The sequence below is a fragment of the Mustela erminea genome, chromosome 4 (genome assembly GCF_009829155.1).
Source record: "Mustela erminea isolate mMusErm1 chromosome 4, mMusErm1.Pri, whole genome shotgun sequence".
NCBI lineage: Eukaryota > Metazoa > Chordata > Mammalia > Carnivora > Mustelidae > Mustela > Mustela erminea.
This window is the reverse complement of record NC_045617.1, coordinates 14,447,060-14,465,245: the sequence shown is the minus strand read 5'-3', so window position 1 is coordinate 14,465,245 and position 18,186 is coordinate 14,447,060. Positions and strand designations below refer to the sequence as shown.

Genomic DNA, 18,186 nt, shown 5'->3' with positions numbered 1-18,186 from the left:
AAACTGTTGTAACAGTCCTGGAAAAATGCTGCCAGAAGCAAGGTTTTTGCTTATGAATTATAGCAATGTTTGTATTATTCAACTGTGCTCATGGTGAGGCCATGTGGGCCGTTAGAATGATGACATATTTATCTGTTTGTATGCCTAGGAAAATATGTTTCCATTCATTTGAACAAATTCAAAAGAAAAGTCTCTACTAGAGACATATATTTAGAACATTAATTCAGCTCATCTAAATGAGTAGATAATTCTAAATAATATATCATGGGTTAGAAATGAAGATCGTGGAGGCGCCTGGTTGACTCGGTTGGAAGAGCATGTGACTCCTAATATTGCGGTCATGAGTTCAAGCCCGATGATGGGTATAGAAATTACATATACAAATAAATAAACTAAAAAAGAAAGAAAGAAGAAAGACTGTAGATCTATTTCCTGTACATCATCTTTATTTTTTTAAAAAACATATTTTCTGTCTTAATTATATTCTACTCAACGTAATAGAAAACAGAGTTCACATTTCTGGAGGTCTCACTAATTATTGGAAAGGACCAGTCAAGAAGACACTAAAGCCAAGAATACAACTAATCTAAAAATTACTAAACAAGAGATTTGAGAGGTGTTAATAACCACATGGATGTTGGTACTTTATTTTTTTAAAAGATTTTATTTATTTATTTGGCAGAGAGAGACAGCAAGAGAGGGAACACAAGAAGAGGGAGTGGGAGAGGGAGAAGCAGGCTTCCTGCGAAGCCCGATGTGGGGCTCGATCCCAGGACCCTGGGATGATGATCTGAGCCGAAGGCAGATGCTTAAAAACTGAGCCACCCAGGCAACCCAATCCCAATGTTTTTTAAAAAGATTTTATATATGTATTTGAGAGAGAGGATGTGCATATGTACAAGCACAAATGGGGGAGGGGCAGAAGGAGAGGGAGAGGCACAAGCAGACTCCCCACTGTGTGGGGAGCCTGAGGGGGGCCTCATCCCAGGACCCTGAGATCATGACCTGAACTTAAGTCAGATGCTTAATGAACTGAGCCACCAAGGCACCCCATGGATGTTGATATTTTCTTAAAAATGAAAATCCAAAGGCTTTAACTGTTTTGTTACTATGCATATGACACAGCAGGATAATTAAGGTGTCTCCACATTATACAAATATCAGAAATCACAAATTTTATCATATGGTCACTGGCACTGCTTGTAGGGCATAAAGAGGCAGGATTATTGCTTTTTGAGAAACAGGTATATCAAAGGTTTCAAGTTTTTGAATCATCTGTGCTGTCTCACTCATTTAAAAAGAATTCTTTTTTTTTTTTTCCAGTTTTTAAATAACTTAAAATGCCCAATCATAAAAATGTCCAGTAAATTTATTTGGGATTAAGTCTCTAGGTAAAAACATTTTTAATAGAATAACTGATGATTAACTTCTTTTGATTCCATAGAGATAACATACATTTACATAACATCAACATGTTCTTCCAGATTCTCTGCTGGGTAGAGGATAATGTTACCAGTCTGGGAAAAGCTAATACTCAAAAGTTAAGTGGAAGACAAAGGCATACCATTCCATTAATTACCGAGCATGGACAGCATACCAGGTGCTTGGTGCAAAGTAAAATAAAATGGTTTACGACTTGACCTTTAATTATATTAACATTGGAACTATTTCTTTCAGCTAAATTGGAACACAAACATTTTGAAATGTCAGTTGCTGTCCGTGAGCTGGCCACCAACAAGTAGAAACTTGTTGGAAGAAGAAAAATAGAGAACGTGATTTAAAGACAATTTCATAATTGTATGTTCTTCTCTTGGTCCTCTACAGAAAATCAGTTCCAGAGTATTCATGCTTTGTTCATATTTTACTCTGACTGGTTATAATTACGAATAAAAACTTAAAAGGGCTGAAGACACTAGCATAGTAAATGCAATTTGTAAAGGGAAATATGCTTCTAAGTGATACAAACATTTGTACCTTTAACCGCTCCCCACCATTCATGGCTGATAGACCAACTAGAATGCTGTTAAAACTCAGCACATTATTTTATGAAAGGTGGATTTTAGAGTAATGATACAAGTTTCCATCAATTGTACAAGTTTTGCTGATTTTAGACAGATGGTATATATGTGGGCATGCAATCAGATCTTGCATCCAAAACAAAATACCCAAATAAGAACCCCAGCTTTTCTGATTCCAAGTGAAATGTGCTTTCTTCTCTATGAGCTCTACAACCTAACCTCTACAAATGCAAACACCTGGTCTAGGTCATTCCCTGAAGCCATAGTCATGCATATCCAAATGTCTACTCTGAGTAGTCAGCTGAGTATCTTAACTCTAGTATCTTTGTCCAGCCTAGCCCATGGGTCAATGGCACTGCTTTGCACCAGGCCTGTCAGCCGGGGTCTCTGGACTTCCTCAGCAGTGTCCTTTTCTCTCATTCCCTATATCCAACCCCCACACAAATCTGCTCTTGTTGATTTTGCTTTCAAAATACATCGTGAAGAGGTCTACTATTCTTCATCACCCCTGTAGCACCCTAATGATATAAAATATAAAAATATTCTTTGAGTCAAATCCCGGCTCTAGTTCTTGATGGCTAAATAATCTTAGAGAATTAATTTAACTTTTATATTGGTTTCAGATTCTGTATGTTATAATGAATACTCCTATTAATAGTGACAACGATAACAAAACTGACTGAGTACTTACTATGTTTCAGACATCGTTCAAACTGTTTTACACATTTTAACCAATTTTATCCTCAAAGAACTCCTGGAGACCACAGCATGAGTGTTACTCTAATAAGCCTTAGAGACACAGCTAAGGGTGTATAGTATCATGGGACAAAGTCAGAATTTGAACCCAGGAGGGATGGTTTTGGAGGCTGCTCTTAATTTTTGCAAAATGAATATCAGAACAATGCTTAGCTAAGAGTTATGTTGTGAAGATTAAAGACAAAAATACAGGTGAAAATTCTTTGTGAATAAAAAATGCTACACAAATCATTCTGATTTTCCTTTGTAGTTTTAAGAACACTACCGAATGGCAGTGATAATTTGTCCCTTTAGATGAATATCTAGGGAATTCCACATTTCTTGACTGATGCTACACCTGACACTTTAACAGTATTTTTTACAAATCAAACATTTATATCAAACTCTTGGTCCAAATTACATGTTATCTATTTTATAAATCTTATACAATTGTTAAAAATCAAACTCCATTAGGAGCTCCTGGGTGGCTTAGTTGGTTAAGCGTCTTACTCTTGATTTCAGCTCAGGTCATGATCTCGGGGTTGTGAAATTGAGCCCTGCATCAGGCTCTGTGCTGGCTGTGAAGCCTGCTTGGGATTCTCCCTCTCCCTCTGCTCCTCCCCTTATCTCTCTCTCTTCCCTCTCTCTATAAGTAAACAAATAAAGAAAGAAAGAAATCTCAATTAAAACTTAAGTATTCCCAAAAGATGACTTTATTAGGAATGTAAATCAACTCAAAGTTTATCAGTAGCAGGTGTCTGGGTGGCTCAGTGGGTTAAGCCTCTGCCTTCAGTTCATGTCATGATCTCAGGGTCCTGGGATCGAGCCCCACATTGGGCTCCCTCCCTGCTCAGCAGGGAGCCTGCTTCTCCCCCTCTCTCTGCCTGCCTCTCTACTTGTGCTCTCTCTGTCAAATAAATAAATAATTCTTAAAAAAAAAGTTTATCAGTGGCTTTGGCATTTGCTGAAGTTTATAGTCAGAGGAAAAGTTTCATAAGCAGACAATTAGTCAGCTGGCAATGGAACGTGAGTCTAGGGCTTACAGGCAATAAATCTGAGAAGTTAGGATTAGGAAGTAGCACCGTAAATATTTTTTTAAAGATTTATTATATATATATAGAGAGAGAGAGAGAGAAAGAGAGAGAGAGCGAGAAAATATGGGGAGAGGCAGAGGGAGAGAGAGAATTCCAAGTAGACTCTGCCAAAAGTACAGAGCCTGAAGTGGGGCTCCATCTCATGACCCTGAGATCACGACCCAAGCTGAAATCAAGAGCCGGATGGTTAACTGACTGAGCCACCCAGGTGTCCCAATTGTGTATGTTTCTAATGCAGGCAGAAGCAGGCCATAGTCATTCTCAGTGGCCCATGGGCACTAGAGTCTAAGGTCCTGTATTGTGGCTCTTCCCACATATTTCTTTGGTCATGTTTTTAAAAAATTTTGGTCATATGTTTTAAATTCCAATTATCAATTGAAAATTATAATTATAGTCATATAAATTACTGGTTGAATTTAATGTTTTATTCAGCCCTTAGTTTACTTGGTTGGTTTTCTCAACCCTTCATTTCTAGGAACATAAGCCTCTTAGTTTCCTCATCCTAGAGTTCTAGTCCCTTCTTTTTCTTTTTTTTTTTAAATTTACTTATTTATTTATTTGACAGAGAGAAATCACAAGTAGATGTGGGGCAGGCAGAGAGAGAGAGAGAGAGGGAAGCAGGCTCCCTGCTGAGCAGAGAGCCCGATGTGGGACCCGATCCCAGGACCTGAGATCATGACCTGAGCCGAAGGCAGCGGCTTAAACCACTGAGCCACCCAGGAACCCCCTTCTTTTTCTATAATGTTCTTGCTCTTCATTGTACTTTTGAAAAAAAAAATAGGTATATGTCATACCTCAGTAAGACATCCTCCTTGTTACTGAATATAGCTAGAGTATTATCAACCATCTCTTGATGATGTCTTACCTGGAAATTCAGTATTTGCTGAAGTCTTTCCTTCATCTGATGACAGCGCTGATTTACTACTGAGTCTAGCAAGGACAACCTGCCCAAAAGACAACCCAAAGTGTCTTCAATGACATCCCGGTTATCACCATTCTCTGGAAATGCTTGAGAAAACAAGTTCCTGTTCTTATCCATTTCTTCAGACATTTCTTTAATATCTTTGGCAAGAGTCTAGGGTTGATAAAAGAGAAAGCACATTTCAGTGTTTGGATCTATGAATCTATATACACATCAAGTCATTTCCTCAGAGAAAGCCCACCATATCTCTCTTACTACTCAGTGGTAACTATATCTAAGGTAAGTTGACCCACTTCCACAAATATTAGGCAAGTTGCTGCTGGAGAGATTTTTCTCAGAAATTTTACATCATTAGCTAATAATATGTATTTGATGAAAGGTAAGATTTGTAAAGGGCTATTTAGAAACACTATTTTTAGCCTGTGTTTCATGTAAAGAGAGTTTGCAATACACAACAAGGTTCTACAAAGAATCTTCCATTTTTTTTCTTCCTCCTACATACACAAGATAGAGGATAAAAATGCAAAACATGAGTATCTCTGGGAGCTTTTTATATCAGGCAGTTCACTTCGGTATTATGCAGCTTAGAAATATACCTAATTTGTACTTTATTAGAACTGTTTTATGTTGACCTTCCTTATACATTAATTATCCAACACCAAAATTTCAAGTGCTTTGTAATATCACATACTCACAGACATCAGCTGCCAATCTTACCTCTTGGTTGAAGAGGCAAGCTTCCGTTTCTTCTGGTAAAAGTGCTGTGGCAACAAATAAACGTTCCTCAACATCATCCAACCATGTAGACGTAGCTGAGACCCCATCATACAGCTTCTGTTCCAAGTGAATGTTCTGCCTTTTTGTCCCCCCACCCTGAGAAAAAGGGAGAGCATAGAATTAATTATAGCGCTTTGAGGACTCAAAGAAAAATACCAGGATGAGATGTGAGGGTCCAGTGGCTCTGCCCTTCAGGGCTAATCACGAGTGCTGGGTCTCGACCAGTCATGCCCAGAGGTGGAACAGCTTCAGGGAGACCAAGATCCATAAGCAAGCCAAGAGTGCAGCCCTACCTGAGATGAAACCTCCTCAAAGGCCTGGTTCAATCCATCCAGCAAAGATGTCACTGCAGATCTGTCTTGGGTCTGTCCATCTCCTTTGTATAGTGGCACACCAGACAAGAGTCGATTCGGCCTGCTGTAGAGCTGTAGGCAAACAGGTGCACTTATTTAACAGCATATGTACTCTGTTTAGGTTTCATCATCTAGCATTACATATTGAAGCACATGCTGGAGAAAGTGTCCTTATAAAAAGCTCTTCTAGAGAAATATGACCTCTTTAATATACCACATCCACTAAACATGGTGCCCAAATTCAGCAATGGTAATGTTTCCACTGATGGACTTAAAAAAAACCAAAGTGGTGGGGAAAATGCTTGAACTCTATCATGGTCTTCCCCTCAACTTGTTTTCTTGGTTTTAAACTATCCATGATGAAATCATCCATCCTAGATACCAGATCTAGACTTGATCCTTATGCTTTCTTCATTCACTCAACCTCCCCTACACTCTTGTAGGCACACACACAATGCCTGATAAAGACCATGGTGTTGCTTAGCCCTCTGACTTTTCAAAGATGTTTCCCATCAAACTCAGTCCCTATAATTTATAAAATGTCTCATTCTCACTTTGCCTTTCAGGCTGATTACTCATTATCCTCTAAACATGCCCAACTCATTTCCCACTGTAACGAGAACACCCACAACATAACACCTCTTTAAAATCCACTTCCTTAAATTCCACACCTACTACCAGTAAACAAAACTGTCAGGAAAGTAGTATGAAAAAGGAGGGACTGTGGAGTTGGACAGACTGCATCCAAATCCCAGCTTTGCCTCTTCTTAGACACAAGACCCTGAGAAATCATCTAGTTTCTCCAAGCCTTAGTTTACAGATCTACAAAGCAGAGGTAATGTCACCCTCACCACAGTGTTGTTAGAAATAACACCTAGAACACAAAATATGTTCACTAAGTGATCACCACCCTTTCTTCTTGGCAACTCTTACAGCCAGCCAAATTGCTTCTTCCTCACCTTTTGTCTCACCTCATCACGCCAAAGAGAAGAAAACCACCTCGGAGGCACTTTGTACAAATGAGTAGTAATTATGGAAAGAAAGCACTCAAATGCCCAAAAGGCCATAAAATAAAGAACATTCGATGTTTTCCATTTCCAGTTCCCAAGGGCAATGAGCTATGGACCTGAACCTAAACTTGAACCGTTTGGGGTTCACAGAGGCATGTCGGTGGCAGCAGGCAGGGCTCTTGTGGTAGGCTCCCATGGAGGATGCCGGGGTTACAGCACAGCATTGACAGAAGACATAGCTCTCCGAGATAAGGGTGATCATGGATGAGACACCCAGGAAGTCTGCAGTGCTGCATGAACCACTCAGATGCTCTAGGCTGGAGGACAACAGGAGGAATCCAGGGGATGAGCATTTAACTGATAGAGAATATTTGCTGATTACTAGAAATACCTTGGATTTATCTGATCTAGGATAGTCAGAGAAGACTGCAGTTCCTGATGTAGGACTGTAAATATCCCTTATAGTCAAAGGAATGGGGAATACTAGAACATGAAGGTGAGCTAGTGGTCAAGACTGGGAGACCCACCTCGGAAATCAAGAATTCAGACTATGAGTCTAACTGTTTGCTCGGGATGTGGAGAAAGATTAATTCAAACAGGGAGGAAGTCCATGCGGAAGCTACAAGGCACCACGTGCCAGGGTGGCAGAGGATTCTGGAATAACTACCTCCAAGAATGGAGTCTCGCTCTATGCTGCCCAGGGCCACTGCTGGCGGCTATGCATGTGGACAGTGACAAAGAAGGATCCTGATCAGAGCAGGAGAGGAGTGAGAAAGGGTGGCATGCACAAGATTCTGTAAAATGAGACAGACACGCATGGCTCTGGCACTGATGCGTGGCTCCCCACAGATAAGGGGACACATTGTGACCTTAGGACTATCTCCTTTTCAGGTAGTCCTGGCAAGCTGTATCTGCTTTCTTTATAGAGCCTGCTCTGCCAGCTCCTGCCTTTCATGCCTCAGATGCACTCCAGTTACTGACATTCTTCCATTCCTGGGTTCAGCCTCTCCCAGCACTGAAGCTAGCCCTAGTCAGACCAGTGAGACAACAGCAGCTGCCTCAGATCCACGGTAAAGGACCTCAACTTTACTCTGATAACACTACTGTCACAGAATCACTGAGATGAGCACTGTGGGGCCATGACTCAGGACTAGACTTCTATCTTCAAAATCCTGCTGGGCCACAACTGTGGTAAACATCACAGGCAAGCTGGGTTCCGACCTCATGCAGTACCTCTCTACGGGGTTGATTCCTCCGACTCTCAAATGTTCTCTGGCTTCTGCTTATAGTGAGCTAATAGTTATTATCTACCTAGAACCTTCTGTTGCTATATTCAATTCCACTGGACTTGGCTTGCTTTGTCAAGTCCAATGTCACACAGTACTTGCCCATCTCAGGAGCAAGCTTACAGATGGGCCAGTAACTATTCTAGCAGGCCACTGACTTCCCCTTCCTTTTAGATCCACTGATGTCCCAACATGTTTCTCATTAAGATCGCCTGAAGCCATTAAGTCCTGGAAATAGCAATGGAAAATAAGATAACTTGACAATTTACTTCTAGTAAAATAATCAAATTTGTTGCGTTTCTCTTGTCCTAGATGCGTATATTCTTGACTTATAACCTTTATTTTCAAGATTGTGGAAAAAAAAGGGGGGCCGTTAATGATTTACGCTAATGAGTCATCAGATAGTAATCATCTCTGAGGAAAAGAGTATCTAGAAATCAAATGAATTTACACATATAAATATATAATTATTAAGAGAAGCACGAAACATGCTTGCTAAGAAAAATATAAGATGAATGATTTCTTTTATGTCTTATTCTTGAATTGATAATGAAATTATAGACTACTGCACAGATATATTCCATTAGCATAAGCTATACACATTTTATATTAGTTAATATATAAAATCAAAATGTTTGGATACCACTTGCTCTTGTTCCTGTTCCAGAACATTCTGTAGTAGCTTCTGCTTGGTACTAAATTCTTGATGTAGACTTTCCCATTTCATTCTCATCTGGTCTTCAGCAGCTGATTTCTCCCCTTCCATCCCCAACTCCTGGGATAACACATCAGGTTTTTCGCTATTAGAAGAATAAATAATCTAAGTTTACAATGTGTGCAAAAAGGCATTAAGTTCTAGGTAACTTACTGTATGTACTAGATCTGACCTCTAAGATTGGAACTAGATTATTTTAGTCATTAGCTTACACTTTCAAACTATCAATTAAAATAGAAAATTTGAGACCAACCATAAACAAATATATTCTTAACTTATACTATAAGTGAACTATGAGGACAATAATGATTTAACAATTCATTGAAAATAGCTCAGTATTACAGATATAAGGTAATTTTAACATTTACAATCAGAAAATGTACAATTAGACTAGTGTCCTTCATCAAACAGCTCAGAGAATAATTTAAAAACCCTAAAAATTCCACTTAGTCTACTGAGAGCTTTTATCCTGAGTCCAGAGAAAATGCTACAGACAAGGTCAGGACGTGGAACAGAAGTACAAAGGGAGAAAGGAAGGCATTGAGTATCATCCTTATTAAGGCAGCAGGGGGGCATCAAAGATTATGGCTTTGTGGGAGACAGATCTGGGTTGAGATCTCTGTCCCAGCATATTTGATCTATGACTTTGAGTAATTTGCTTCAATTCTCTGACTCTCAATTATCTCATCTTCACAATAAAGATAGTACCTATCTTGCAGAAGTATAAGAATTTAGAGAAGATATGCACAATGCCTAGAACCCTACCAGGAACATAATAGCCAATTGATAAATGGGGTCTAATGATAAGAGTCTGGGGGACCCAAGTTCCAAATAGATCCTAGTTTGTCAAGACTTTTAAAGAGCTAACTAGAGGGATGCTTGGGAGGCTCAGTCAGTTAAGCATCTTCCTTTAGCTCAGGTCATGATCTCATGGGTCCTGGGATAAAGCACTGGCATATAGGACTCCCTGCTCAGGGAGTGTCTGCCTCTTTCCCTCTACCACCCTCTCTGCCCCAGCCTGTTTATGCTCTCTCTCTCATATAAATAAATAAATAAAATCTTAAAAAGTAATAATAAAATTCAAAGATTTAAACAAAATCTTTAAAAAATCTTAAAAATAAAAAAGACCTAATAGAATTATGTCATCTGAAAGACATACCACATTGTAATTAATATTTAGACAGAACTTTTGCTTAAGTGAAAAAAAATAACAAGTTCATTAGCAGGATAATACTATACACTACCCTGAAATCTACTCATCTCAGAAGTATTGAGTACAATAGTTTCTTCAGGTAAGCCTGCTGAAGTAAGTTTTTAAAAATTATCTATAAGGCTATAATGCAGGATATGCTACTTCTAGGATACAACTTAGAGAATCTCCCCAACCTGCTCAGTTAGAGAGACCCAGGAAAGTTAATGTCAGCAACGTTGGTAATAGAAAAAAAAAAAAAAAAAAGTGGAGCAAGGTAAATGCCCATCAGTTAAAAAAAAAATGGGTGAACAAGTTATTGTCACAAGATAAAATACAATTAAGCAGTTAAAATGAAAGAACTCGATCTATATGTATTAACATAGATTGGCTTTAAAAAGTAATAGCGGTCAATGTACAGAAATCAGTTGCTTTCTTATACACCAACAATGCAAATATAGAAAGGGAAATTAGATAATCAGTTCCATTTACTATAGAACCAAGAACCATAACATACCTTGGAATAAACCTAACCAAAGAGGTAAAGGACCTATACTCAAGGAACTACAGAACACTCATGAAAGAAACTGAAAAAGACACAAAAAGATGGAAGAGCATTCCATGCTCATGGATAGGAAGAATAAACTTTGTTAAAATGTCTATACTGCCAGAGCAATGTACTTTCAATGCCATCTTGATCAAAATTCTACTGGCATATTTCAAAGAGCTGGAACGAACAATCCTAAAATTTGTATGGAACCAGAAAAGACCCCGAATTGCTAAGGAAATGTTGAAAAAGTAAAACAAAACTGGGGGCATCAGGTTGCCTGATTTCAGCTTTACTAAAAAGCCATGATCACCAAGACAGCATGGTACTGGCACAAAAACAGACACATAGACCAGTGGAACGGAGTAGAGAGCCCAGATATGGACCCTCAACTCTATGGTAAAATAATCTTTGACAAAGCAGGAAAATATATCCAGTGGAAAAAAGACAGTCTCTTCAATAAATGGTGCTGGGAAAATTGGACAGCTATATGTAGAAGAATGAAACTCGACCATTCTCTTAACCATACAGAAAGATAAACTCGAAATGGATAAAAGATCTTAAAGTGGAGAAGGAATATATCAAAATCCTAGAGGAGAAAATAGGCAGTAACCTCTTCGACATTGGCCACAGCAACTTCTTTCAAGACATGTCTCCAAAGGCAAAGGAAACAAAAGTGAAAATGAGCTTTTGGGGCTTCATCAAGATCAAAAGCTTTTGCACAGCAAAGGAAACAATCAACAAAACAAAGAGGCAACCTACTGGAAGAAGATATTTATAAGTGACACTAGAGTCAAAGGGCTGATATCCAAGATCTATAAAAACTCCTCAAACTCAACACGCACAAAACAGATAATCACACCAAAAAATGGGCAGCAGACATGAACAGACACTTCTCCAAAGAAGACATGCAAATGGGTAACAGGCACATGAAAAAAATGTTCATCATCATTAGCTATCAGGGAGATTCAAATCAAAACCACACTGAGATATACCACCTTACACCAGTTAGAATGGCCAAAATCAACAAGACAGCAAACAAGTGTTGGAGAGGATGTGGAGAAAGGGGAGCCTCTTACACTGTTGGTGGGAATGCAAGTTGGTGCAGCCACTTTGGAAAACAGTGTGGAGATTTCTTAAAAAATTAAAAATAGAGCTGCCCTATGACCCTGTGATTGCTCTACTGGGTATTTACCCCAAAGATACCGATGTAGTGAAAAGAAGGGCCATCTGTACCCCAATGTTCATAGCAGCAACCGCCACAGTCATCCAACTGTGGAAAGAATCAAGATGCCCTTCAACAGACGAATGGATAAAGAAGATATGGTCCATATATACAATGGGAATGTTATGCCTCCATCAGAAAGGATGAATACCCAACTTTTGTATCCACATGGATGGGACTGGAAGAGATTATGCTGAGTGAAATAAGTCAAGCAGAGAGAGTCAATTATCATATGGTTTTGCATATTTGTGGAGCATAAGGAATAACACAGAGGACATTGGGAGATGGAGAGGAGAAGTGAGTTGAGGGAAATTGGAGGCGGAGAAAAACCATGAGAGACTGTGGACTCTGAGAAACAAACTGAGGGTTTTGGAGGGGAGGGGGTGGGGGGTTAGGTGACCCTGGTAGTGGGTATTAAGGAGGGCACGTATTGCACGGAGCCCTGGGTATGGTGCATAAACAATGAATTTTGGATCACTGAAAAAAAATGAAATAAAATTTTTAAAAAAGTAATATTGGGTGAAAGAGTGCTAAAATCATGTTGGGACTTCTAATTTCATTTGTCATGGTAGTCTCTGGCATTTTCTGTGTGTTTTTAAAAAATAGTTTTAAAGTCTTAATGAAATTAAATTTCTTTATTGTGATGTCCTTTGTAATGGTGGATGGTAGCACACCATTTTTAATTCATTTATGTTTGTATAACAATCTAGTATATAACCAGGGGATAAACTTAATCACTGACACATGTAAAATGCCAGCAGCAAATCAGTCTTAAATGAGAACAAAACCTTTTATATCCCATGAAAAATATTATTTGCCTTTGATGTTTATATCAATTAACGTCCAGCTGAGTTTCCTTATCTATTCTTCAACAGTTCTATACATCACATAGTACTTATTCTTTTTAAATTTGTACACTGGAAACAAGTCATCCTTCCACAGAGGTTTTCTTACACAAACTACTTCATATATTTGATAGTCTTAGAAATCAGCTAATAAGTTAAAATATGAATACAAGGACTTTTTTCCCCTAGCAATGTTATTCTGTTCTTTTAAAATAATATGATATTCATTTGGTTTCTAGATATTGCTTATTTTATGTTTTTTTTTTTGTTTGGCTTATTTATGCAGATGCTTGAAAGGAATGACTGAACTGTAATCAAACTGATTTACAGGTGACTTTTCTAAAGATTTTATATAAAAATTTAAAAATGTGTGAAATTTATCAAGTAGTCTTTGAAGTGGATCCTGTGTAGAAAGGCAGCACTGCACTGCGAATTTCTCTTTAAAATATTTTTGTATTTGAAACAGCAATTTATAGTTGTTTGTCTTTCATCTGGGTCCTTTCCAAAGCTAAAGGCCAAGGAAAGAAAATATCATGGCAAGAAAGTTGCAGAAGATTCCTACTGTTGCTTTTTGTAACTATTCATATGATGAGAAGGCAATGTGTGAATGGGTTCTTTGTAAAAACAGAGTTTGGCAAAAATATTCAGAAAATTGTGAAGGATGAATAAATGTTCTAGAAGAATTAGAGACAGAATAGAAAATGAAAAGCGAAGGTAGGTCTGGATTCAGAGTCGGTGTGGAAGAAACAGTGTTTCTCATGTTGTCTTTATACAGAAACACATATTTATGGCCTTATCTGTATTTGTAAGCATGATGGACCATCAGGATTTTGAAAACTCTTTTACATTTTAACACAATTTTTACAGTTTCAAGATTATTATGATGGAATTCCTGACTAACTATGTCACAATAGTTTTCATTTGTATCCGTTTAAATTGATAGTTATTAATTTTATCAATATTTCTACTGTCTTTTTGTTTCATTTTTCTTTTCTTGAACGACATCCTAATTCCCATATATTTTGTCATAATATGTCTATTTCAATTATGTCATGGTTTGGTTTCTATCATTTTGCACTTGCTATTCTTAAATGTAGACATATATACATATAGTCAACACTGATGTATGTCCACAGTATTTCAGGAGCATTGAGTAAAGTGCAAAAAATAAAAGTCTCCAAATCTATCCTCTCCAAAGCTAGCTTTTTTTTCTTTTTAAAGATTTTGTTTATTTATTTGAGAGAGAGTGAGCAAGAGAGAGCACTAGCAGGGAGAGGGAGAAGCAGACTGCCTGGCTGAGCAGGGAGCCCGATGAGGGGCTCGATCCCAGGAGCCCGAGATCATGACCTGAGCTGAAGACAAGACACTAAATTGACTGAGCCACCCAGATGCCCCAAAAGTTAGCTTTGATAAATAATCTAATAGCGAAAATGGTTCTTATCCACTCATAGACTATACCTACAATTGTATATCACACTTTTACGTAGTACCACACACACATTTTCTGATATTGTTATATAATTTTTTGTTAAGATTATATATGCATAAAATTTTCCTTAGGCTTTTTTATACTAGCAGGTATTGCTTCCTTTTCTATTACTTGGTATTATAAATAATATTTCAAAAGTCATCTCCATAGCATCTATTTCCTCCTTTGGTTGCTTCCTCCAGTAAATGTTCAGCATTGACAACACTGGAGTCAGCGGTGTTCGAGCTACTTGCCGATTTCCGGTTGCGGGAGGATACCACTAAATCAAAATCTTTACAAGGCACAAGTGGTTTCATTGAAACCTTTTTTAAATAATATTTTGGAGTTGAAGGTTTTCCTCCACAGCCTCTCAGTTGCATCCTCTGCTTTCAAACCCTTCTGAGATGGAGGCAGTTGATTATCTCTGTCATCCTAGAGGTGAGCACACGGGGGCTCAGGACTGAGTTCCTTTCCCACGACGACTGCCAGAGAAATGGAATAAAACCCAGACCTGACTCAAAATACAGGGATACTGCAACCCTGCTGTGGTTTATTTTCTGTCCTGCCTTTTAAGTCAGAATCTCCAACCTGAAAATTCTCCAACTTCCTTCATTTTTAACACTTGTGCTCAGCTGTGTACAAGGCTTTCAGTTTCCATTCCAAACCAGCTCTTGAAACTCAATGACTTTACATGTAGTAATTATAAACAGACATCATCAAGAGAAACGAAGACGTTTAGTGGGCACACACATTTATTTTTCCGAGTGATGTTAGAGATAGGTAAGCTCATTTTGCAGGGAAAATACTTTGCAGTTAGATATAATCACTCAGAAACACACAGGAATGTGTTTAGAATGCATTTCTTATTTGATTCTAAAAAATGAACTCAGAAGCATCTTCTTTGGACAGATATGTTCAGCGTACTGGAAAGAGGGCAAACAAGTCAGCCACCAGTCTTCATAGTTACTGGCTATACTCATGTTGCACAACAAATGTTCAAAATGCAAGTAAATTTAATATCACAAAGTGAAAACAAAATGATTAAGTTCTTGCAGATGTTTAAAATAAAATTTCGAGTGAGATGTTTACATTTCTTCAAATCTGGGCAAGCTGAGAGAAAGTGTTTTTGAAACATACCCAGCACCACCAGAGGTCTCTGCAGCTGAGTGTTGGGTGAGAATTTCCTCTCCACGACTGGCTACTGACCGCAGGAGGCTCTTCTGCTCGGCTAATTCCTGTTCCAACTCCTGTTCAAGGAAGAGAAGAAATGAAAACATGTGTTACTTTGCTTATTACCTACAATCATGGTTTTATGTCTAGAAAATTCTCAGAGAACGCCTGTAGTAAGTTCCTAAATTCAGATTTTGCGTATCAGGTGTGATTTAGGTAAATGCACAATCATGTCTCCAAAGTACTCTATACCTTTCTTTGGCTTTTATAAAAGGTATCTCTGAAAAATCTTGGAAAAAATTAATGGAAAAAAGAAAGAATTCTGCTGGGCAATGGTGCCCTCAAGTGGTACACAACACACTTTCACTTTTCAAAATGAATACTGCCTGTTGCCGCTGAGATAAATCCTTGGGGACAGCAGCTCCCTTGAATTGCCCACTTGCTTTGTAAATTGGACAATCAACAGATTTGGTTTTACTTCTTCACTACTTGTGAAAAATGTCGGAAATATTTTAATATGCCCCATACATAAAGCTACAGTGTCAATGAGAAATCATTCTTACTCATCAAAGCTCATTTGTTTCACTGCCAATAATTTTTAATCCTATCTTATGATGGTACCTACTGAAAGTGAGAAATAAAATTGCATTTTTAATAAGTTTTTTTTTAAAACATGTAACTCAGGTTTTATTTATTTATTTATTTATTTTTACCAATTCTCAAAGGCCTTTCTGAGATTATTCATTCTCTAAAATAGGCTCAAATTGGGGCAAATCTGGGAACAGAGTTGGTAATCTTCATCAGGCAGATTGTAATTGAGTGATGCTATTTGTAAACCTGAACACCACCTTTTCTTAAAGATCAGACCAGTCATTCCAGGGGTCAGAAGAAAGTACACCGAAGCAGTTAGCCAGGCCTTGTGTCTGTCCAAAGGGAAGATGAAGGGGCACTCTGTATTTAGTGCAGAAGTCACTTGTCCACCTAAAACACGTCTCTCAAGGTGTTTGTGCGGCAAGTCTGCAGGCGATGGAGAGGTCGGAAGTGGTTTACCTTTTGTTGCTGGAGGCTGCTCTGTCGCTGGTGGGCCCACGTGGTTCGAGCTTGGGCCAGCCAGTCCTGGACCCCAGGGCTCTGGCTGGCAGTTAGGTCCGCATGGCTCTCCTCCTTCTCTTGCGCTGTGCCCTGCTTTTAATGAGGCAGAAATCAAGAGTCATACTATCCACAGAGAAACCTTAACCAAATGGAGTGAAGGCGACTTTGGTGTGGTCTGCAGAATGATACCAAAGTAGTTCCATTTGGACATGAAACCAGACTTAAAAAAAAAAAAAAAAAGGCTAACACAAAACCCACCAAATTTATGGTATTTGCAGAAATGAGAACAATAAATAGATGATTATACTCAAATATTTGAAGGGGAAACTGTCTACTCAGAAGTTGGGCTTTTTTAGCTAACTGATGTGGTCACCAGATATTCCAGAACTTTTTCCATGTGAATATAACTCTAGATCTCACTTCCTGTACCACTGCCACCCAGAACAGACCCCATTGTCATCTCTTGCCACTGATGGCGTGGATGCTGTTTGGGTAAAGGAGAAAGACAAGAGAAATCCCTTGTTACCCAGGCAGGAGTTTATCCATCCTGCAGGATTATTCTGATGGAATTCTGATGGAATTTGATACTGCATATCGGAATGCAATTAGCTCAGAATGAGAGCCCTTCTACTCACATGAGTGTATCTATATATGTCAAAAAGATAAATTCTACAATCTTAAGATGACTAATTCACTAAGCACTTATTAAATAAGCACACACTGTGTGTCAGCCACCGTTCTAGGCATATTTGGCCATGAAGCCAGACAGGGACCCTGCTGGGGAGGCAGACCATAAACCGAGAAGATGAACTAAGAGCTACAAAGACTGTAAACTAGACAATGGGACGGAAAGGTTTCCCAGGCTGGGCAGAGAAAGTCTCTTGAGAGCAGACAAGTGCACTGAGCACCGGGTGATGAGAAACCACCTGCCTGGCACAGCTGTAGGTGCAGCCCCCCCGCCCAGGCAGAGGGAAGAGCTGGACCAAAGGCGGCAAAGGGAGAGAAATCGGGCATCTCAGAGAGAGCAGCAGCAGTTTTGGGACCAGTGTGGCTGTGCCACGGGGCAGAGGAGAGGGACAGTTTACAGGTAGCTTCCATGGAGGAGGGGTCCTGCTCCTGAGCCCCAAGGCTGCTCCTCTCCAGTCCTTTGGCTAAATCTGACGAAGGAATGAAAGCCCACCGCTGCTGGTCATCCAGCCTGATCTTCCTCTCATTTTCAGATTTTTACACTAACTATTCAAGGAGATAAATAGGGTCTATTGACCCTTCTGTCTCACTAATTAGAGTCTCATGATTAAGTTGCAAATGTCTGAGATAACGTACAGATCATGGACTTCCCCGTGTTCATATTAATTCTTGAAGTACAGTGAACTGAAGGAAAGCGTGAAACCCAGAGGTAATATTATACATAATCCTCTCCCAGATACGGAGTCACCTTAGCTCACGGGTGACTTCCCTTCCTTTAAGATGATCCAGCTTCCCAGCAAGAGAACATGCTTAGAGAGGACAATGGGGACACCATTGGTTTAAAGGACGCCCTTTGCATTTCACAGGACCTTCCCAATGGGGGACCAGGGACACCCAGTTCAGTATACTCCCCATTCCTCCAGGAATGCTGCTTACAGATGAGCCCTGATTCTCCTGAGGGTAGGAGGTATGGGGTGAGTGGGCACTCTTCAGCACGAAGCCCACACATTTCTGCACGAAACAGATTCTCTCCCATCCGAGAATGCACCATCT

General features: G+C 39.1%; 1 protein-coding gene across 17 annotated transcripts in view; it reads right to left on the bottom strand.

Annotated features, from left to right (window-relative positions):
• SYNE1 (spectrin repeat containing nuclear envelope protein 1) overlaps positions 1-18,186 on the bottom strand; it is a 462,745-nt gene that overhangs the window by 117,305 nt on the left and 327,254 nt on the right. For 12 of the 17 annotated variants that reach the window (XM_032338689.1, XM_032338697.1, XM_032338702.1 and 9 more), the window contains 6 exons: positions 16,405-16,539; positions 15,322-15,431; positions 8,839-8,995; positions 5,840-5,971; positions 5,487-5,642; positions 4,713-4,922 (listed from right to left, as the gene is read on the bottom strand). In XM_032338689.1, the coding sequence (XP_032194580.1) occupies positions 4,713-4,922; positions 5,487-5,642; positions 5,840-5,971; positions 8,839-8,995; positions 15,322-15,431; positions 16,405-16,539 (900 nt within the window). Of the gene's footprint in view, positions 1-4,712; positions 4,923-5,486; positions 5,643-5,839; positions 5,972-8,838; positions 8,996-15,321; positions 15,432-16,404; positions 16,540-18,186 lie in introns of those variants that run through there. The other 5 variants (XM_032338691.1, XM_032338693.1, XM_032338698.1 and 2 more) reach the window with 2 other exon arrangements.